This window comes from Falco peregrinus, chromosome 1, assembly GCF_023634155.1.
Source record: "Falco peregrinus isolate bFalPer1 chromosome 1, bFalPer1.pri, whole genome shotgun sequence".
NCBI lineage: Eukaryota > Metazoa > Chordata > Aves > Falconiformes > Falconidae > Falco > Falco peregrinus.
The window spans coordinates 117713581-117736755 of NC_073721.1; the positions used below are offsets into that span (position 1 = coordinate 117713581).

The 23175-nt window shown below is 41.0% G+C and overlaps 1 protein-coding gene across 1 annotated transcript; it reads left to right on the forward strand.

The window, feature by feature from the left end:
- The first annotated feature begins 359 nt into the window (after window positions 1–359).
- Window positions 360–23051, forward strand: TMC3 (transmembrane channel like 3). Its single transcript, XM_005241515.3, has 22 exons — window positions 360–606; window positions 1784–1927; window positions 3233–3308; window positions 6279–6360; window positions 7064–7170; window positions 8195–8293; window positions 8386–8528; window positions 9995–10142; window positions 10904–10947; window positions 11104–11251; window positions 12013–12122; window positions 12311–12389; window positions 12875–13120; window positions 14734–14862; window positions 15541–15608; window positions 15849–15977; window positions 16787–16897; window positions 17413–17538; window positions 18930–19008; window positions 19206–19248; window positions 20356–20653; window positions 21382–23051. Exons 1-22 carry the CDS (start codon window positions 497–499, stop codon window positions 22220–22222), a joined length of 3360 nt encoding a protein of 1119 aa, XP_005241572.2. The 5' UTR covers window positions 360–496; the 3' UTR covers window positions 22223–23051.
- Window positions 23052–23175: the final 124 nt, after the last annotated feature.

Here is a 23175-nt window from a genome sequence, read left to right on the forward strand (position 1 = left end):
CCAGGAGGGGATCTGGAAGTCTCCCAGGAGAACGACATTGCACCTTTCTCTGTTAGTAAGGGCCAAAATGCAAGTTGCATTCTTTTAATTTACTTTACCTGAGCAACAACGTTCTCTTAAGCGCATGAAGCGGAGCTACCAGCAGCACGCACAGTGCACCCACTGGAAACATCACCCAGAGCGGGCCACCGTGGTGCGGTGGGATGGTGCTTTGAGGGAATACTTCACCCATGACGAGGGAAACTTGGCTCTGGATTCAGGCCTGCAGCTGCCCACCCCCCCCGGGCTCTGCCCCCCCGCTCCCGCGCGGTGCGCTGCCTGCGGTGCGGTGCGCTGCCGCTTTAAGGCGCGCAGGCACGGCGCGGCGGCCGGTCCTCTGCCGGGCTGCAGCATCGGGCGGGCTGCAACCCCGCCGGCGTTCCCTGCTCCCGGTGACATCTGGCTGCTGCGGAGCCGCCCGCCCGCCCGCCCGCCCGAAGGGTCCCTGCCAGCCACCATGGCCGCGGCGACGGGCGCTGCCGCGCCGAAACCCGCCAAGTCCTGCAAAAAGTCGCGGACGGTGAAGCGGCACGTCGGCACCTTCACCTACCAGGAGCCACCCCACAGGTGAGGGACCCCCACCCCCTGCCCGGGGTGCGGAGCCGCCGGATCCAGCCCCGAGGGGGGGTCGTGCCTCTTCGCTTGCGGTTTAGACAAGAGCGTGGTAGCGGGGAAAGGAGCGTGAGGAAAAGGAAAAAAAAAAAAAAAAATCACTCCTCTCTGTGTTTAGATGTATTTCAAACCTCTTTGTTTCTTGTTTTCACAAAAGCCGCGAACACTGTGCGTAAAACAGGGTAACTCCGGTGAGTTCAGGGTGCAGCGGGGTCACAGATCTCGACATTTCTCCAGTGTAATTATACATTTCCCTTGAAGGTCCCCCTGACCGAGGGGACGGGACCGATGAATCCGTGGTCTGATGAAGTATGTCTTTTGAACTGTTCTTACAAGGCATGGCTTAGGTTATGATTTCTTTCTAAGTGATTAAAAAGTGCTGCTTTTTCAGCAAAATTGCAAGGAACTTTCCCAAGAAGTGCGGAGCAATACAATTAGAAAAATTCCTAGCTGGTGGCTGTTGCAGTACTTCAGATCCCTTCGTTTTATTCAGGGGGAAACAGTCGCCACAGCTTTTTAGACCTAAGCCTCTGCAAGAATGAGTGTTGCTGCTGTTTCATATTCAATATCCTGTTTCAAGCAGGGAATTATGAGAGCTGTCAGCTAGCAAATGTGGTGACGCTCCCGTCCTCCTCAGCAGGGAACAGGAACAAAGGGTGACTGTGATCTAAGCATCTCTTCCCCCCCTTCTAAGAAAACATTTTATCATTATTGCGATCAAAACAAAAGGCTGATACCACGTGGTGGGTAAATGAACGTTAAATGCTTTCGATGAAAATGTTTAGACAGCACTTTGTTCCAGGAAAATATACAGTGTCTTGCTAGCGTGATGTACAAGCTGTATGTCTGGAAATGCTCGGAGAGGAAAGCCTGGGACTCGTGGTGGAGAGCTGGGGTAATTTATGACTGAGCAGCAAGCGGTGGGGAGGAAAAGAGGCACATCCTGGAGATGGGGAAATCATCAGAATCATTCATCCACTTTAAAACAATAAGGCCATGCAAGTTCCCTAGCTCGCTGCTGTGCTCCTGCTCTAATAGGTTGGATTCTGTGCAAGTCAACAGCTTGCTGGGGATCTGAGCAGGTGTAATTTGTATTGTTTTTCTTCTTGTGGGGTGTGTGCCTGGCTGCCAGCAACTCGGACGACGATATCGGTGAAGAAAAGGCTGAGAGCCATGACCCAGAGCAGATCTTTCAGAACATCCAGTATCAGAAGGAGATCATGTCCAATATCCGCTGCCGGCCGTGGCCGATGAGGCAGAAGCTGAGGGCGCTGAGGTAAAGGTGTTTGCATGAAAGCTTCGGGCTCACTGCCTGTGGCGGTGCTTCCAGCCTCAGAAGTATTCCAGTGTAAACTGGAAGGGATGAAGCACTGAAACGGTTGAGCTGTAGGAAAGCATGCCATGAGGGTGCTCTGACAAGGTCTGAGAGCTGGCTGAAGGCAGCAGCCGCAGGGTGGAAAGCACGCAGGTGAAGCTGGCTCCTGTGCACGCCTGTGGCTCCCTGTAGACAGTCACAGTGCAGAAGAGAGAACAAGAAATCACACTTTGGCTGTTAACTATGAAAACAGTGTGTCAGCTGTTAAGTGGTCTAAGGAAAGGCAGTTGATAATGCTCAGTAATACATTTTTAAGCTAAATTTCACTCTATTCCCAAAAGGAAAAACAATCTGCCATTTTCAAGGTGATTGCATGGTATGAGAACAGAAGCTGGTCATAATCTTCGGCTAATATATTGTAAATGGCAGTAAATACTCTACACTTGTAGGTTTAAAAGGTATGTTCAGCATAGTGACAATGTTTTACGTCTTAAGATTGCAATTATTATATTAGTAATTCCAAATTTACAATGAAAGAGTGGGTGCCTGACTCTTTGGACCACCTGTCTAAGTTGTCAGGTCTTTCACAGCATGATCTGTTTGGGGCTTGCTTTATTTTTGCTTTTTGTCTAGCAACTTTCTCTTAAAACCAACCCTACGTGAAGCTAGGATGGCATTTTCATCATGAGGGTCCCTACCAGCAACAGAGCCCTTGTGTAATCTCGGAAGCAAAGAGAGATTTTTCCATCTTAGGCAGAGCCTGTGACTTGCTGCCCTCCTGCTCCTGTTGATGAGATTTTGGTGGTCCCCACCACCCACTGAGGTCAAAGACTGAGTATGTCCCGAAGAACATACACCTCTTTGCACCTCACCAGTGCTGCACCAAATTTGCCGAAGAGTTGTTAGCATCCGCATGAGATTAGCCAAACTGTAATGGGGAGCTTTTTATTTTACTCATTTGGGTTGTGTCATTTGAAAAGGAGGAATGTGAATCAAAAGGACAGAGAACAGAATCAGAGGAATAGAAAACACTCCCTGCAGTCAAACTTTTGAATGTGGAGTTTTCTCAGATAGAAGTCTCAGTGGTTTTAAAGCGTCAGTAAAAACCTCAATAGGAAAAGAAAAAAAGCTTTGCTTGGATAAGGTTTTTGCAGTCTATGATTGTACTTCAGAGCATTTGACAACTTTGCTAGTTGCTGTTTGTGCAGAGTAAGGGGCTCCCAGTGTTGGAATCCATGTAGAATGAGCTTCCACCTTCTTGTGCAGACAGGCGAAGGAGATCGTGCTGAAGTACGAAGGGAGGCTCACTAGAACGAGAGGTTACCAAGCTGCTGGTGCAGAGGTACGGCTGCTTTTTCTTAAGTTACAGCTCACTTTTATACCAATAGTCATCTACAGTTTCCATCCCCAGAAGCTTGTGTTTGCTATGTAGTCCTGATCTCCATCTCGGGACTCTGTTAGAGGGATGAAAAAGCAGTTAAAAGCTGGTGGATTTTTTTTTCTTTTTTTTCCTATTGTGACCTTAGTAATTACATTTTTGCAGACTTAATTTGATGTGTTGAGGCATGAATGTCTATTAATGCAGTACAAGCTTCCTTCTCAAATAATCTACAAATATTGATGCTGCTAGAGGGGGTGATGGGAATGGGATACCAACCACATGCCAATATTCCCTGAAGAGCTATTTCACAGACACTGGGGCCATAGTTCAATAGTTTAGTATGAAAAATGCGTCTAGCTTTTAGTTCAGAAGACAATCCTATAATAGCTTATGGTAAATACATTGTTAAAGAAGGTTTTTGCTTGCATAATATCCAAAGAATTTAAATCTAATTTTAGCAAATTGATTTACACCACTGAAAATAGATCCTGGCCCTGATTTCGGGAAATGAATAATATGTAGGAAACTGTTCCTAATATGCAACCAACAGAGATGATATCTTTAGTCATCTAAGCAGTCAAGAATATTTTTGGCATGGTAATGAGTAGTCATTTAATGAGCAACTTATCTTAATTCAAAAAGGCAGGGTTGTAACAAAATAAGATACCATGTATTGTATTCACCTGACCAAGTGGAAGGCTGCGTGTCTATCTGTTGTTCTCTTACACCCTCCCACAGCAAAGGTTAAAAGTACTACTGCCCAAAGTAGGAGAGAGTAATTTTTCCTTGTTCAGCCTTCGTGTGTGTGCCAAATGCAGTGGAAGTAAGAAATGCTGTTAATCTAAATACTGGGTTTTGCCTTTGACTTAAGTGGAACTAGACGTTACCCAGAAAAGAGAAGCGCTAAGGGTCTGCAGTACATGTCAGTAGATCAGAGGCTGGGCTCATTACTTGTTCATATTCCTCTTCCTATTAAAGAACAGAGGCTTTCATCTTAGAGTTCACAGTGAGTAAAAGTTTGTAATTAATCTAATTGTCTCTGTTGTGTGTATTTGCTTGAAGATATTCAGCACAGAGATATAACTCAGCAGTTAACTAGCAGCGTTCGTTACGTGTAAGGGAACTGTATTCTAGGAAAAAAGAATACAGTTCCCTTACACGTAATGAATGCTGCTAATTACAAATTGGGGAATATAGCCTTTACCTCAGGGCTAAAATCAGCAAATGCAACAGAATGAGCTGCACTTTTTTTGTTTGAATTGGAAGGGTTTCATTTTCACGTATTTTCTCAGAAAATAACACAGTGACCAAGAAGACACAACCTGTAGCACAGCAAAACAAGCACTACAACATCCAAATTAGGAACTCAAAGTTCTAAGAGTGATTTTAGTATGTGTGATGATCAAAATGCAGCTGTAAGTGTGTCTGTTTTTAAAATTGGCGAGATACCCACTGTTTATATTTGGACAATCCATTCATGCTGCTATTTATGAAAATTGAAGTTAAAATACCTTTTACTGTTTGGACACTGAAAGTGTTTTTCCTTTTTGGTTCAGTTGTTTTACGTTTGCATTTCATTTTTTTACATGTGAGATTAATACCAGAGGCTCATACTCTGGATTCTAAGAGTACAAATTATCTTTTCAGGTATGCAGTAGGCAGGAAAAGAGGTGATAGCTATCTAATTACAATTAAAAAAAATACTGTTCCCAAATGAACACCTTTGTGTATTTTATAAATCTGCAATACAACTGGCACAAACTGCTTGATTCCTTTCTCAGTCTTGTGAACCCTGTTTTCAAATGAAAGTAGAAATCCCGGCAATTCCCACGCAATTCAGATAATCCACAGTTTTGTTGTTTAATTAAAATACTTCCCATTCATGCAATAAAATACCCATACCACCATAAAAATTAATTAACTTTGGCCAAAGAGATGAATGATATGTCCTGTAATTAAAGTGTTATTTACTCCTCTTTGGGTTTAGTAGATTAAATTATAAGATATAACATCGATACTGCTGCTGCCTAAAATATAGGGTATTTTTATTATCTAGCTGTACTAAAAATACCATATAATGCATGATATACCAATATTATCCTTCTGTTGATACCACAAAGTTACAGCTGTAATTCAACAAATAAAAAAATTCACTCAGTTTTGCAAACACAGATTTTGTTTCTTCTCCCATATGTGTATGTGCACCCCACTCTGTGCAGGAAGATGCTTACCTCTGACCATGCAAAAAATGGAGGCTGAGTAAAGACTCCAGGAAATAACACAGGTTTTCTGTAGGTGTCAGCTGTAATACACAGAGCTGAGAATATAGTAGTTGAATCTGCTGCTGCTGAATACAAAAGCTTATTCTTCCTCTGAGAAAATTTGCTTTAAGGTATTACATTTCTCTTGAATTTGAAGTTAGTTATCTGTTTGTCCTGGAAATCAGATTTGTTACGTGTAGTGCAGCCAGATTCCCTCACAAATGCCATGGAGTCCTGCTGCCGGAGCGCTGCCTGGCCCAGCTCTGCCGTTCCTGCCCTCCGCACGCAGCCCCCAGCCATGGAGAAGGCAACAGGGAATGGCATCTGTTGGTTCCTCATGGCCTCTTTGTGTAAAAGATGTAGATGGGTGGCTCCTGACTGTACCCTCAGAGGTGTACGAAGGGTGCTCAGTCTCACCTTTGGTGGCATTGGGCTGGTAAGCAGAGCCAAGCATTCCTGCACCCCCCCCCTTTCGTGTGGTTCTAAACCCCACCATGGTTGGCTTTACCCACCTTACTCACAGACGTGCTCTAAAGTCTTAGCAATTAATGTTTGTAATATTTCTTGTCATAGAAGATGAAAGAGACGTGAGCAAAATACTCTGCATTTTCCTTTTAATTTTTTTACATGTCTAACAGTCATATTTCTCATTTCTCTGCTTTTTTCTCAGCTTTGGAGGAAGTTTATTCGGCTTGCATATAATTTTGTGGTAATCTTTATTCCTTGGGAAATGAGAATAAAGAAAATAGAGAGTAAGTATAAATATTTAACGACATTGAACAGTAAGGCACTTGCTAAAATGCTGAGTCTTAGGGTTTATTTTTGAATTTACTTAATTAAATAGTATGTGGGAAAGAGTTAAATGCAAACTTTCAGCCGTGACATCTTCATTTAAAACTTTGCATTTTCTTCTTTTTCTGGTGCCTTAGGCACGTCACACATCTCATTTATGGTCTTAGTGGGGGATAACTTTTAAAAAGTCAAATTTGTCCCATTGTGGCTCTGAAAACTCAGCAGGATTTGCTTATAGAGTTTATCACAATCCGTGGGGCAGCATCCTTGGGCCAACATCCTCACAGCTGCCCAGAGTTCAGTGTGGTCGGAACCTGCATCACCAGCCCTTGGGTCTTTCAGCTGGATTAAAGCAGCCCTTAACGTTACTTCAGCAGTCAGGTCGTCCTGCCGGTTCAGTGGTAAAGGAAGGATGGGTGCACACCATCACCTGGCTTAGAGCTTCTTGTGCAAATGCTGCCGGCAATCGAGACTTGCCCAACAGCGTTTGCGTTAGTTGTATTTTCCTCAGTGACATGTTAACATTTTCTATAGTTTGCTGTATGCCCAGTGTGAATGAGAGAGGGTTTTCTTTTGTTTTATTGTTCAAATAATGCTTCATGAATAAATTACATGGGCTTTTATAGACTGTGTAGCTCAGATAAGTATTTTCTGTGGTTTAAGGTCATTTTGGGTCTGGAGTTGCATCTTACTTCATCTTCTTGAGATGGCTATTTGGAATCAATATTGTACTTACCATAATGACAGGAGCATTTGTAGTCTTACCAGAGGTAAGAACATGTTCTTTATGTTTACAGAAAAATGCTTGCTGTTGCACTTTCTGAACTAAACAAATGCCACACTTAAAGGTATATGTAAATTTGAAATGTACAGTTTAAAATTATTTAAAATAAATTCTTCTATTAAGAGGGGGTTATTTTCTGTCAAAGGATAAGAGATTTTTGTTATTAGTGTTAGAGACGATACTTTGTCAATGTGGTATTAATGCTTTTACAGAGTATGTTTGTATCAGATTACTAAAACGGAGAACCAAATCCTAAAAGCTGTAGTTGGTGTTGAGTACGCTCAAGTCTTGTTAGTGTCATTTACAGGCAGAAAAAAAAATAACATCCCTCTCCAGACTCTGGATTATTGTCCATTAGAAACCATTTTCCAGAATTTCTGAACAGCCACAACTTTGTTTTGTTCTTGCACACAAGTAAGGCTATTTAACCTTGTTAAATTCTTCATATTATTTTGCCTCATCTAGCCTGTGCTTAATAACGTTATCAGAAAACATGGGAATATCTGATCTTTTTTCCCATTGGCTAGACAGAAAAAAAGTCAGTGCCCTCAAACAAACAAAAAAGTAAACTGAAATAAAAAAGTATTCACATTTTTTACTTTTTTAAGGAAAAGTAGATTTAATCTTGGAATACCATTTTGAGATCAAACACTGTCATACTTAATTTTAAAATGCTTAAATTAAAAAAAAACCACATAACTTTTAAAGCTATTTTGTTAATGCTTACAGTTGATCTCTCTTTTCATTTCTCAGACATTTTGAAGATGTCTGCAGAGCACTAAATTTTCTCGTAGCTAGACCACAGGTAGCAAAAAAACCCACCAGCCCCTCGAGTTCAGTGGAACACTAATGCAGGATTTCTCATGGAGTATCTAGTTCAGGATGTGAATGACCCAATACCCGCTGTCCTGACAGCACCACCTGCGCAGGCAGCTCCCGGTGGGCTCTGCTGCGCAGCCCCAGGTCAGTCGGACTCGCACGGCTGCTGAGACCTTCTCTCTCTCCCCCAGCTACTGGCCGGAGCACCGTTCGGCAGCACAGTCAGCAAGACCATTCCCAAGGAGCATATTGCATCTGCTCAAGACCTGGACACCATCTGGTCACTGGGGGCAAGACTAAAACCACTCTTTATTGTTTTGCTGTGGCTGTTCTGTTGTAACCATTAGTTACTGCTCTTACTTATGGGCTCTGGTCTTTGCAGGGCTACCTCCAGTACTCTGTTTTGTTTTATGGCTACTACGGTCGTGACAGGAAGATTGGGAAAGCTGGGTATCGGCTGCCTCTCGCCTACTTCCTTGTCGGAATGGCAGTGTTTGCTTACAGCTTCATCATTCTCTTAAAAAAGTGAGACTTCCCATTTATTGCTGTTCATAAGCTTGTGTGTTCAGGCAATCGCTAATTGTCCTAGTTCCTCTGTGTTTATTCAGCGTAGTTCTATTAATCTGTTCGTCTGCTAATATTAAGGAGGCAGACTGAGTTTCATTCTAGCTTGCTCTTCATCTTGCTATCATTTATCTTTGATCTCTCTTCAATTGCACAGCCTATAAAAGAAGGGCAGCACAGAAGATGATCTGTGTGCTTTGTGTTTGTATAGTGTAAGGTCTGACACTCATGGAAGTTCTTTCTGTTTTCCTTTTTTCTGGTATAAATATCGCTAGGACAGAAATTTGTATTTTAAGTGTAATGCTTTCAGCATTATTATTGCCATCTATTGAAATACAAATACAAAAATTCCATCCTAGATGTAATACCATTTGCAGTGTTTCAGCCGGTATGTGGCATCCCATTCAAATCTAAGCTTAATTTTTTTGCTGTTGAAGGGCCAGGAGTAGGAGTTACTTAGCAGAGAGAGCAAGGCTGCTAGCACTGACCGTAAATCCAGGAATGTGCAATGCTTTGAGAGAGGCAAGGTCACTCTATCCTCGCCTGATTTGCTTTCCCTTCCCTTCTGGATACCTATTTATCCAGCACAGTGAAGTCAAGGGATGTTTTTAGCACTGCCTGTAATAATTCCCAGTTTTGAAGCCAAACCTTCCCTTTCCATTTATTTTTATTCTATCTGCTGGTTTGTGCCAGGGGTCACTGATGTTTGACACTGATCTACGCATCTGCAGTTTCCAGATATGATTAGCTCTTCTTCTGCCTTAGCTCACTGATCTTTGCTTAGCTGCTTACAGTTCCCCTTTTAACATTGTCCTTTTGGATGCCCTTTCTTTCTTAAGCTACTAATTTTAATTTAATTTCTTACACTTTGTAATATTCTGCCATCTTGCCTATCAGAGATGAGTGGGTAGGGTTTTCTTTCTTTCTCCCAAGGTCTGTAAAATGGCACTGGGTTTCTCTTTGACAAAAACACCTATTTTGAGGGTGAAAACAATACAGAAAACAAACAGATCTTGTGCATAATCACTAGTTTTGCCAAACTAGCTTGTAATCACAATAATAGTTGTCTTAGTGATGGTATCTTCCAGCTGGATCCTACCCGGAGATCGTAAAACTGAAATATGTTTAAGTCTACAGCTCTAGTGAGATTTATTTGCTTTATTTGTCAGCTATAAAGAATGTAAATACCAAAACAGAATGCCCTTCCACAGTGAATCACTTCTTTACTAGAACAAAAGTGAAGTTCACGCTCTGAACCTCACCCTGGTCTGTTTTCTTCAGAAAGCTGCCAACACCAATTGCTGTAAATTTTTGGTAGTTCTAAAGGTGCAGACATCTGAAAACCATGAACCAAACCAGTGATCTCCTTCATGTTTATCTTCACATATTAACAACAGCTGAATATGTATTTATTTATTTTTTTACAGAATGGCAAAGAACTCAAGAATGAGTTTAGCAAGTGCCTCTGATGAAAATTACACTTTCTGTTGGAGACTGTTCTGTGCTTGGGACTATTTAATAGGAAACCCAGAGGCTGCAGAGAGCAAAGCTGCTGCCATAGTTAATAGCATTAGGGTGAGCAACTGACCTTCAAATTATTTAGAGTTGCTTTGTTTGTTAAGCTGTAAGCTATGCAAGTCTTTCCTCTCATTCCCTTGCGTTTCCTATTGTTTGTTCGGTACTTGTTTACAGATCTGTTTGCCTAGGGGAGGGCTGATGTCACATCTCTGTGTGGTATTGCAGTCACATCACGCTTGCTGACACTCATTCTGTCCCAGTAAGGCCATGGTGCTCTTCTTTAGAAGAGTTCTGTTTGATGCCACTGTCTGTGTGACAAGAAGTTCGATAGCTAGAAAAAAAATTTGTTATGCAATTTCATTGAGTAGTAGAACCAAATTCATGTTAACAATGTGAAAACACTCAGTTTATTTCATCTCTCCATAACAAATGGTCCAGAGACATCTTACAGCTCTCAATATTAGAAAATTGCTTTAAATACAGATGATTTCCATTTAGAATTTAAGAACAGATGTGGTTTTCATCAAAAGTAATTTATTTCCCAAATGTGGTGTATTCTTATTAAGTCATTGAACAAAAAAACTTCAAATTGTGTCAAGGATGAATTAATAATCTATGGTATTTATTTATTTTAATGACTGAGGATAACTTTTGACAGTTCTGTATTATAAAAAGCTATGCAGGGCAGAAAGGTACTTATCTGCTTGCATGCTCAGGATGTGAAGTTTTTGATTAGTATACTTGATACCTTCTGTGAAAGAGATGTGCATTGTTTTTGCTGAACGCTATTATAATGATAATGCTGTGTTTCTTTCAAGGAAGCTATATTGGAAGAGCAGGAAAAGAAGAAAAGCAAAAACTTGTATGTATATAAGAGCAGAGATACTTTTCAAAGCACTGTTTCAATGCCGATAGCAGTGCTAATCTGCTTGTCTCATACTCCTAAACACCACGTTAGAAAAGACCCTGGTGTCATAAGACAACCCACCGTATTGGCTCTGTCTTTTTTTCCCTCTAGGGCAGTGACTATAAGTTTAAGAATTATTGCAAACATCCTTGTACTTCTCTCACTTGCTGGAAGTATTTACATCATATACTTTGTTGTGGATCGATCCCAAAGGTTAGAGCGCACTAAAAAGGAATTGACTCTTTGGGAAAAAAATGAGGTATGCTGTCTTTATGCTACCTCTGTGTTAGAAGGGGGGTTATCGTCTCGGGGCTGTCTGTAGCAATAGTGAGTGCTGAGGTGTAAATCATGAGACATTAGCCATGAGAAATGAGGAACGAGAGGGCAGAGTGGCGGTTATCTGGATCTGTCTTCACACGCTTGCTCCCTCTGCTCTGCAGCAAGGTGTTAGCAGAGTGCAATGGCCAGGGGGACGCTGCAGGTCCTCCCTCTGCCGAGACTGCAGCTCTAGCTGGCCACTGCTTTGTGGGGACAACAAACTCTCCCATCACTTACAAATCTACTTTTGCACCCGCAACTGAGCTGAACAAACGGTGGACTAGAAAGGGATCAGCTTTGACAACAGCTGTTGATTTCTGCCGGGGGATGCTGAATGGTCTGTGAAAGTTCCTGTTCACAGGAATGAGTGGATACTGAGAGTAGGAAGTGAACAGGTATGCAGAAGCTACTCATTCATTTCAGAGAAAGATGTTGGTCTCCTACATCAGCCCCTCCCCCCCCTAATAAAGTAGTAATTTCAAATCTACAGCGTTTGGAGTAAAGATTCCCGAGTGGTATTCTAGATCTATAATTTTGGATTAGAACTACTATAATTACTAACATCAATAATAACTTTTTAAAGCAATCCAAGAAAAACAATCGCCAAAGCACGTGCGTCACCAGTATTTTGGTCAGCACCCAAGGTACCACAGGAGATCTACATGAAAAGCTATAAAAATGCCATGTCTTTCTGTTCTATAGGTAAGTGTAGTTGTGTCACTGATCACAATGATTGCCCCCTCTGCTTTTGAACTTGTGGCAGCTCTGGAGATGTATCATCCAAGGACCACCCTTCGCTTCCAGCTTGCCAGGTATGGGCATTATGCAGTGTAGACCATATGTAGGGAGGAAGAGGAGAGATGTGTTCTAGTCGCATGTTTTAGTCCAGCCTAACCAGAGAATGTATGAGAAGTCAATGGGATACTAATGTAAATAACCTGTATCTTATTATTCTTTTTATTTTTTTAATTATTATTATTATTTTTATTATTGTTTTTAGGGTTCTTGTTCTATACCTGGGAAACCTCTACAGTTTAATCATTGCTCTCCTGGATAAAGTGGACAGTATGAGTGTCACTGTAAGTTTAACTTGATGTTTTCTGATATATAAAGCTAGTAGATTTTATAGACACAATTCTATTTATTATAACATATATGAAGTCAAATAAAAATTTGAGATTGATTAAAAAATATTACAGTTTCATACAACTGTAAAGTTAAGTTTGTAATGTTCATTTATAACTACTTGTAGGTTTTTAGGATAACTGGGTTCATTTGATCGCTGATGTAACATCATAAATAGATTTCTGTGCATTGCTTAACTAATCAAAGAAAAAACCCCACCCATCACTTTAGGTCAAATACTTCCAGCTACCTAAAATCAGCTTTCAATACTGTCCTTAAAAAGGTCCATCAGACTCCATACATTGACAGCTAATTAACAGTCACCTAACTGTGGCTTGAAAATACATGAATGCCTCTATGTGTTTATGTTGTAGAAGGTACAGGCATCTGCATGTATGTATGGTTGAAAAAGTAGCTTTTGGGACATTTATTATTTCAGGACTCTGATGTTAACAGCAATGCAAGTAATTCTACCACCTTGTTGGCAACCAAAACTCTTTCTAAAGAAGACAATTTATCTACAACTGTTCCTGATGTACAAACTAAGAGAAACAGCATTGTCATATCGGAAGGGAGTCATGCTCAAGGCTTGACAGTCTCTGACACGCTGGTTAACAAGACATTTTCCTTTAACCATAACACCCAGAACCCGCAGGATCAGTGCTGGGAGACATACGTTGGTCAAGTACGTAATTGTTTTATTAGATCATCAAGTTATTCCTACCCCACATTTGACAAAAAAATTAAAATCATGTTGTTCTGTGTTGCATTTTAGAGCTTTTCTTTGTATAAATTCCAGTATCTAGCTAAGGATTGTGCAGAAAGAGTAAAGACTGCGCAAAGTGATATGGCCAAAGATACAAGTTTTGGGTGTTGTTCAGTACCTACAATGTGTTTAGTGTTGTACAGATGTTCTTTTGCCAGGCTTTGGTCTCTGTCGTCAGCTCTGCACAGGCAGATCTCTACAGGTGTGTGATACAGATCCTATTTTAATAGCATACATCCTATTAAACTCATACAGAGAAACATGACTGTAAAAATGTATTAGTAGCAGCATGCACCCTGCGCAGGGTCAGATTGCTGCCTGGATAGATGGTGTTGCAGACCCAAGCCAAGCATGAGAGTGTGCCCTTGGTCATTTGTACAATACCTCTGGAGTCTCTATTCATTCTGCCTTGGTAAATCACTGGAGAATCAAGTGTTCTTCACTTCTCCAGAAAGAAAGAGGTCAACAGCAAAAGGTTTCAAAATGATGTCAGTTTGTAATGGAGCCAGCTGGGTGGCAGTGCCATGTATGCATGTTCCCACAGTTAGGTTGCAGAAAATCTGCAGACTTAATACGACACTTTTTGCTTCCCTGCGTGTGAAGCATACACCATTTGTGGTTTTTATTTTGAGTGACTAGCGGTGGCACTAGCACATGCAGGGTGAAATGGTAACCACACGAAATTCAAAAGACCTCACTTGATCCCAATGTACTTTGGCCTCTGTCATGTTGCACTTACGTCTAGGTCACTGCGTTAAGGATGATGCCACCATGCCTCTGACTTGCTGACCTCCTTGTTCCAGAATGAGCAACATTAAAGATGGTGTTTGACCATCTGGAGCAAAAGGCCCTCCCAGGTTTATTAGCCTGACTTCTATTCTTGTAGGCCCCTCTCCCTGTAGCACAATCAGGAAAATTTTAAAATCAGTGTTCATGGGCTTTTTTGATTGCTTGTTTTTTCCCCAGGATAGGCTGGAGATGTTTGGAATTGAATCTTTTCTATATATCTGTATGCTTTTTAAAGCTCAATTAAATATAGGATAATGCCATTCATTTGTAAACATTAAACAGGTCTCTTTTATGGCTTGAAGATCCTACTGCCATTGGGTTTTGGTTTTGTATGAATAAATAAACATTTCTCATTGTGAAGCACTCAGCAAGTATCTATTACAACAATCAATATAATAAAGGATTGGGTACAGTAGAAAAACCAAACTGTTTCAGTTTATCTAGATAAATGTTCAGAACAGTCATTATAAAAAAGCTTGAAGCCATCATGACCAGAGTTTTATTGCTGCAAGCAATAGAAGGCACACTGGAAGCTTGATTATATTTGTTCTATTTGTTAGAATAAAGACAAGTAAGGAAAAAGTCAAACAGGAAAAGCTTAAAAGGGAATAACTGATGTAGTGAAATCATGTTTTATCAGGATACTGAGCTTGAGCCAAAATACAAGTGCAAATGCAAAAAATCTATATGCAGTTCATTTGCTTCCAGAATGACTCAGTATGTGTGAACAATATGTATTTCAGGAGATGCTAAAGCTTTCAATTATCGACATGATTTTCACAGTTGCAAGCATCCTGCTAATTGATTTTTTCCGTGGACTGTGTGTCCGATACTTAAGCGATTGCTGGTGCTGGGATCTAGAAAGCAAGTTTGTAAGTACAGTCTTTATTTTATCAAACTAAGATGCTGGGGATGGGTAGGCTCCTTCCCTTAGTACTGAATGTCCTTAAAGCCTTTCAACAGATAAGTAATTTCTTGATAGCACACATCTATAAAGGCACAGCTCATAGAGAGTTTAAATCGGAGGACACAGGGTAAGTGCTGAGAATGGGGTGTTTTTCTCAAGACTACTCCCATGGCTGTGGTGCAGAAATCTTTGTCTTTTCCCAAAACGAGATCATGGAGTGGTCCCAGAGTCAAAGATGAGACAGAGGGCATGGAGTTGCTCCCCACATCCTCTTCTCTGTAGCTGTAATGTCTATCCATAACGTAGACAGCGGTCCAAGAAACAATCACCAAAAGCATATAGCCCTCTAAGAAAATTACAGTGAGTAATATTAGGTTAGCAAGAAGCTGTTGGCATGAAAGGCTGAGGACTGTTCTTTGTCCTTAACTAAAGAAGTGCAGTAAACCAGAGAGGAATTAGTTTATTTAATCCCCTGCTGCAGGGTAGGTTTTACTGTGTTCCTGCTGCCTGCCAGAAGTTGGTACTTGATTTGGATGTTTCAGGCTACGTGCTGTCTGCAAACTGATTCAGTCAAATGCTTCTAATAAATGGTCTGAAGACAAGATTAAGACAAAGTATTAATCCTACACTGTGTTTCTTGTAGCCAGAATATGGAGAATTCAAAATTGCAGAGAACGTATTGCATTTGGTCTACAACCAAGGAATGATCTGGTATGCAGTCCATAAGCGATTCTTCTTGTTCTTTGCTGGCTGATTATCTAAGTCAATCTGATGATTTCCAGTGAAACCTATTCAAGTAGAATATTAGTAATGCAGATTTTTATACTTTATTATAATAAGAGATTCTCCATTGATAGTGAGCTGTTGTTTACCTGGGTTTTTTTGTACGTTCTTTTGCTTTTCAAATTGTTTCTGGCAACACTGAGCACTGACAAGATGATATTTTTCCAGGATGGGAGCTTTCTTTTCACCTTGCTTGCCAGCATTCAATGTTCTCAAGTTGATTGGACTCATGTACCTGAGGAGCTGGGCTGTGTTAACGTGTAATGTACCACATCAGCAGGTTTTCAGAGCATCTCGGTTAGTCAAAATGAGAACAAAAGATAAAGAATAAATCAAATGCAGACAATGGAAATGTATTCTGTGTGTAGGAATAAAATGACAGATTTTTCTTCTGAAAGTTGACAATCAAATTTGCTATCAAACTTCTGTGAAAAAAATGTAGTTACTGAGAAACTGGAGGGTTTGTGAGGCGGGGTAGTTAAAGATATGCAAGAACTGAAAAATATGTTAGGGAATATTCCTAGACCAATACATGTGGCCTAACAGAAATGCTTTATTTCCATAGAAATCTGATTGAGCGCAATAACCTACGTGTGTTAACTGTTGCAAGTCCTGTTTCCTGATGTTTCTTTCTTTGAAAGCGAGGACATATCTGGTTTTGTCTGCTGCATCACACAACAGATTTCCCCATTTTTCTTCTATTATGATGAATATTTCAATTGTTTACTCAAAACGAAAATAATTTAGGGCGTTTTTAATTCTTAAGAATCAGTTATTTCTAACATGTTTTGAAGATTAATTAGCTTCTGCCACTGTTCTTTTTTCTCCCCCAACACAACCAGGCAGTAAGATCAGTTTTACAGAAGGGTGCTGTAAACAGTTATCTGGCTGCAACACTGGTATCTGGAAAGCCGTGCAAATAGGATTTTGATCATTAAAAGTCTGTTTAAACTGGCTCTGTTCAGACTTTCTATTCATAGCAGAATGATTTTGATCTTTAGAAATGTCGATCTTGAACTTGTTAGGTAGATACAGACTTGCACCTTTTATGTTGCCTCTGTTTTTCTCTCTCAGTATAATCTGAAACATGTTACACCTTCTTGCAGATCCAATAATTTCTACTTGGCCATGTTGCTGTTCATGTTGTTCTTATGCATGTTACCAACAATTTTTGCTATTGCCCGATACAAGCCATCTTTAAGCTGTGGACCCTTCAGGTAAGTTACAACAGACCAATGAAAATTGCAAAGATTTTATCTCACCCTCTCACAATAAATTAATCACACAAATTACCAACTAAAATAGAAAAGTTGTTAGACAGGACAATGTTTTTTTGCTGCCAGTGTTTTCCAGTTCAAGATTTAATTAGATGAACGTGTCAGTATTCTAAGTGAGGCTCAACATTTTGCTTTATATACATGGTTCATTTACTTTATGTTTACATAATGTAATGTGCCACCAAGCAATGTAGCACGTGTCACCATCTTGTGTCTCAGTTCAAGCACCCTCCAAGCCTGGCCAATGCCTTTGTGCTTTGGAAAAATTGTCAAAAAGCAAATAATGAACAAATTACTATTATCATTTTTTCCCCCTTTCGCTATACTGCTGCAAAGCAGTTTTGAATGAAACTCCTTGTTGAAACTCCTTGTTTACTCAGTGCAACACTGCTTAACAAATTGAGGTGCTTAGGATTTCGTACAACATAATTTTGCCTTCTTCCTCCCTCTTGTAGTGGACAAGAAAAAATATACGATATTGTTTCTGAAACAATTCAGAATGATTTTCCTGCATGGTTCAACACGGTGATTACTTATATCAGCAGTCCTGTGGTTGTCCTCCCTGCACTGCTACTTTTATTGTAAGTACTCTGGCTTTCACAGGCAGGGTAAACTGATTGTATTAATACTGGCCTTATCTCTGGAGGGTCAAGTAATGATACTGAAGAGCAAACACTTGCATTATTGTAATTTTATTAAGCATATCTGAAAAAGAAATCACCTTATTGAATATATGGTATACAGATCAGACAGGAATGAGAGTATGTTAAAATGACTGTCATCACGTTTTCAAAAGGAATTTCTTGTTCTGGGATACTGTGTTAGAGCAAATTCGCTATATCGTGCCCAGGCTTGCAGTGTGGCTGCTTCCAGGAAGTTTAAGATCCTTCTTCCCTCTTGAGCTCCACAGAAATTAATTTTCCATTTCCCCATGGTCATTAGTTCAGTTTATGACTGTGAACAGGGCTCAGTCTATCATTCAAAGAAGCTACTCAGTCATCCTGATTTCTGGCAAGATAAATCAATTATGGAGGTCTGCTCTTAAGTGTTAATGTAATATAACTTGCTGCAGACTTTCCAGTGGAAGTCCTTTCTTACTCTAGTTTCTAAGTAATTGTTCACAGCTGGGAATTAATATTTACTTTGAGCCATTGAAATTCACTTTGCTTCTATGAAGTATCATTTGTCTCGCATGTACCTTTGTATCATTCCCCACCCCCACACACCCCCACCCCCCACAAACTACAGATGAATGCAGAGTTTGTGCCACCATTGGGCTTTTCAGATGAATCAAAGACCAAATAAAAAATTCTTATTTGTAACTTTTTCCTCTAAAATCCCAGCCATGTAAACACGAACATATTTACAAATTTAAGTAGATCTGTTGACTGCTTCAAACTTATGGTTAAGCACATAGGTAAATGTTTGTGGCATGAAGTCTAGCTATAAGGCTTGAGTTCACCTGAAAGCCAGTGCAATCCATTATGTCAGGCCAGATCTGATCTCAGCTGGGCCAGAGTAAACAAGGTGTTATTCCAGTCAGTCAGCAAAATTACATAGGTATGAGTGTGCAAACTCGGCTGTAGTTCTGGTGTCTCTGTTCTGTAACCATGGATTGGGAAATAAAAGACAAGTAAATATTTATCAAAATTTTTATTTTGAGCATGTTCAGAGTTTAAACAAAAAAAAAAAAGCTAGTAATGCACTCGGGGTTACGTGCACTATGAAAAGACCTGCAAAAAAACACAAGCACAATTAGAACTGCTGTTACATCTGTTTTCAGTGCTATTTATTTCTTCTATGTATGTTTGCTTGTAAGAAGGCTGGGATCCATTATCACAGTATAAAGGAAATGCTACAAAGCAGCAACTTTGTGGTGAACGTGTACACCATTTTGATGACCTATAAACCCTCAAAGAGAAAACAAACAAGAATGTTTGAAGTGACTCATAATCGCCTCTTTCACTTTTAGCATGCTAATCTATTACCTACAAAGTATTGCAAGATCATTAAAATTCACCAACAATCAACTGAGAATGAAGATCCAAACAGTAAGTACAGCACAAAGCACTTCTACATGCAATTTGGTGGATCATTAGTAAAGTACAAGCCTAATTAAATCTCTAAAGTCACTGTCAGTGTTTGACAGTGTAAAACCAATCCTGTATTTTTCATCCTTACACAGCAGTGGATTTACTCTCTAATCCATAATAACATACTGCTTCTCCTTCTTCTGAATGTATTTTAGGAGAGAACTGAAGATAAGAAAAAGGTGGTTCAGATGGCAGTAGGTAAGTTGGTGAGCTGTAGAGGTGTCACTATTGATAAAGCATTTGGATGCAAACCCAATTTGATTTCTCATACACATAGGGAAGTTCAGCTACATTTAAAAAACTGTTTCCTGCAGAGTCCTCCTTTTAGATGATTTCTGAGCTCAGCTTGACTTAATCTTGGCAGCACTGAAAGATGAGGTCCATAGTTTACATCTGCATTCTGCTGGCATCGTTTTATCACCAACAGGGCAGAACCTGGGAGGCACCTCTGATGATACAGAGCGTCTGACATCTCTGATGTCAGACCTTGCATAAAATTCAGAGACTAGTAGGCAGAAGAGGAGGACGGGAATGGCCCTACTCTTTGAACTGATATGGTTGAATATTTCACCAGCAATGAAAAGATTTCAGACTTCATGATCTACAGTGCCTGAGGGAATCCAGACCTGCACCTTCTGCTTCTCAGATTTTAGCAATGAGAAATTACAGAAAGGATGCCATCCTTCTAATACCTCCCAGTGAAAGGAACAAGTAAAAATTTACCAAGCCAAAGAGAAGACATGATTCAGTAGCCTTATGGCTAGATGTTAATGCTACTGTGACCCCCTTAGAGCTCTCTGGTGGACCTATAAATGGTGAAATACCTGTTGTATAGCCATATAGTGATCAGGAGTGACTATTGAGGGCAATAAGGTATGTGTCCTAGTTGGATTTCCTTTGTTACAGAACCCAGGTTCAGCTTTTGGCTGTGACCAAGCACCATCACTGGAGCTGGTTTGCTGAATTCAGCCACCTTAATATTGCAAGTGCTGGACACTCTGAACTAAAATGGGTCTCTTGAAAAAAATACATTGGCTTGTTGCCCATTTTGGAATCCTACTGTGCAATGTCCAGTGTTTCTTCTATATTCCCCAATACTACATCCACCATGTACCATAGTATGCCAGTCCCACCCCTTTATCACCATGTCTCCCAGTGTGGCACCAGTTTCTCTTTCCTGAACACAGTGGGGTTCAGTTAGCAACGGATCCCCTAACTGAAGGGTGAATTTTAGCCACTGCATTTACACAGCATCTCCTAAATTTAGAGACCTGGACAGTTCCTGTAATAATTTCTGTTTTCTAGCCAGAATCCAAAATCTGGATGGGAATGACAAGAGACCAGAGCAAGAAAGTGATATTATCAGCCAGGAGTCTTCTGTTCGGTCCTCGACGCCACGAAAGAATGGCAGTGTCTTGAACTTTGAATCTCCCGTGAGCAAAGGCACCAGAATACAAACCATTTCCCAGTCTGTGCCCCAAACTGTGCCCTCAACTGATGTTGCAAGACCTGTCAACGCAACTCCCACAACTTCAACTTCTTTAACGCCAGCTCCCTCAGCATCAAGTGTACAGAAACCAAGAAATGATCATATCACAAACAGGCAAGACTACTTTGGTTTTGAAATGGCATTATTTTTACAGCTCCATGACGCACCTGTCTTTATTTACAAAACAGTTGTGTATTCAGACTGTCTGGGGCAGTAAAACAGTTCATGAATTTTTTAAAAGCAAATTAATTCCTGGGTACTATTCAGTGGAGGTGACACCACCTCCCTAACTCTCCCTTAATTGAGATGGGATTATAAAACTTTTGAAATTATGTAGTTGATGAAGTTTACATGAACCTCAAGCAAAGGTAAATACTAAGCTTCTTTTCAGGTATGTAACTAAAATAGTTTGTGCAGAATACTGTTTCCATGAACAGGACAAACACAGTAAGAGTGAGGGAACTCTGTGCAGAATGCTTGTGCAGGTCTGGTTGTAGGACAAGCACTTTTGGACATCAGCAGACTGATGCTTTAAGCTACCAGTTGGGTTTTTACCAAGTGATCAGATAGAGAAAAGTTCTCAGAATAATGAGAAAACAGAACGGGAGCATAACTTGAGAGGTCAATTGTCAGCTGCCCAGGGCAGAACAAATATATCTTCTAATTTCTAGGGTATGTTTAGGGTATGTTTCTCAAACTGGTCCTAAAAATCTGGAGCAATGGAGATTCTGTAACCTCTACCCTTAAAATCCTAGGGTTTGACTTCCAGAGCAATGAACAGAGCAATTTAATTGTGTGTCTTAACATTTCCTTCTTCCCACCCCCACCCCCCCTTCCTAAAGGTACCCAAGTGCTGCACATAGGAGTGCTAGTGAGCTCTGTAAAACAAAGCCCTACACACCAGTGACTTTCAAAAAGCGCACTGAAGATGTTCATTCTGAGCCTCTCTTCAGAAAAGGCATTCGGCAGGTAAATCTGGATGCCCTTGGGGCAGGGGCTCCTGTTTTTGCAGGACGCAGACCATACGCTACTAGGTATTTTCTTGTTAATGAAAATGAGTCCCGCAAAAAATCGCTCCGTTCTACCTCCCGACTCCAAAGGCACTTAAGAAAGGATGAATCAGGAGACATTATTGAGTTGTATCCGCACAATGTCAGAAGATACGTGGTTCGAACACCACACCAGATGTATTCCCCTCATCCTAGCGAAGATGAGGAGGATGAAGAGGAACTTGGGAGACAGTTAATGAACAGATCCCATCGCCCTCGCTCACTGTCTGATCTTCGCCCAGCACCACGATTTTACATTGGGGAACGTGCCGATGGCCACATTCTTATGAGCAAAGATCTAGCCAGAGTGCATTACAAATCCTGGGGCGATGGTTTTGAGTTAGACCTGGACAGGCCTCCATACGCTTACAAGAAAGTGCACCTGAACTACCCTGAGCCACATGTGAAACCAAAATCAAAACAAAAGCTGGAGCAATCTCTAACAGAATCTGATTCCATTTCCATTGAATCCAGCAGTGATCCGCAGAACAGCAGCAACGACCAGTATATCCAGGTCATTCACAGCAAGGAAAAATATCCAAAACCTGGGACAAAACTCACCAAAAAGAAATCAAAAGCTAGTGTTGATCTAAATATGTCTGAGCCTAATGAACTGGTATGCTCAAATGTCTAAGGAAGCGCTCCATTCTTTCTGTGTTTTGAGCAGGCCTACGTGCATTTGTTGTACTGGCTGTTTGAGGCCTGTCAGAGTAGTCTTTGCAACAGCAGTGTATGCAGCTGCTCGAGGTCGGAAGAGCATAGTTAGCCTTTGTGTTTTACTGTTAATTGTACCTTGCTTTAATATCACAACTGATATGCCGTGAAATTTGGAAGAGAAAATTATTCCAATTTATTACTTAATGTTATGCTACTGAAAAAGAAAAACCCCACCCACTGGAAACGCAAAAGCTATGTACTTGGGGCACTTTAATTAAACCAGTACAAAAATGTCAGATGAGGCGCTCTCTGTCTCTTTGGCGGGTAGTCAGCTTTGTACAGAGTTGCTATTTACAGTATAATTTTTGACATCGTGATATGCCTAGTTCAAATATGATGCAGCTCAAACACATCAGCAATAAGTTAATTACAGAGCACAGTGAGTTTCTTTAGAGTGTGCTGCCTGGGCAAGAGTGTTATTTGTTCACAATAAAGCATGCCAGACGTCTAGATGAAGTCCTGGATCTGCTATGGATTTTCCGGTGAGCCTCCTCAGCCCAGCCTGAGCTTCACTGTGGAAAACTTTCTATCTATGGCCTTTAAAAGAGGTGGCTCATTACTCCTCATGGAATTCTATACTATTTTTCGCACACCGTTGCGATTTTACGCCTCCCTGAAATTCTGAAGGCTGTTCTTTTTTTTCTCTTTCCCTCATGTAATTTGGATTAGAGCGGGTATAAGAGGCAGCAGTGCCCCGCAGGCCCGGGCCCGGGGGCGGCAGCGCGGCGGCCCCATGCTGAGGTGAGGGAACCGCCCTGGCTCCCGCCGCTCCTGGGGGCTGGGCCGGCCCGAGCAACGCGTTCTCGCAGCTGTCCGTCGCCCGGCGGCTCGTTCCCGCTCAGGCTGCTGCCCGGATGGGAGGCCCGGTGC

Excerpts from the sequence above, each read along its gene's own strand:
- TMC3 (XM_005241515.3), top strand. The coding sequence starts at position 497 with ATGGCCGCGGCGACGGGCGCTGCCGCGCCGAAACCCGCCAAGTCCTGC. Across the intron at positions 607-1,783 it reads TACCAGGAGCCACCCCACAG|CAACTCGGACGACGATATCG; the intron begins GTGAGGGACCCC and ends CCTGGCTGCCAG. Across the intron at positions 10,948-11,103 it reads AAGAAGAAAAGCAAAAACTT|GGCAGTGACTATAAGTTTAA; the intron begins GTATGTATATAA and ends TTTTCCCTCTAG.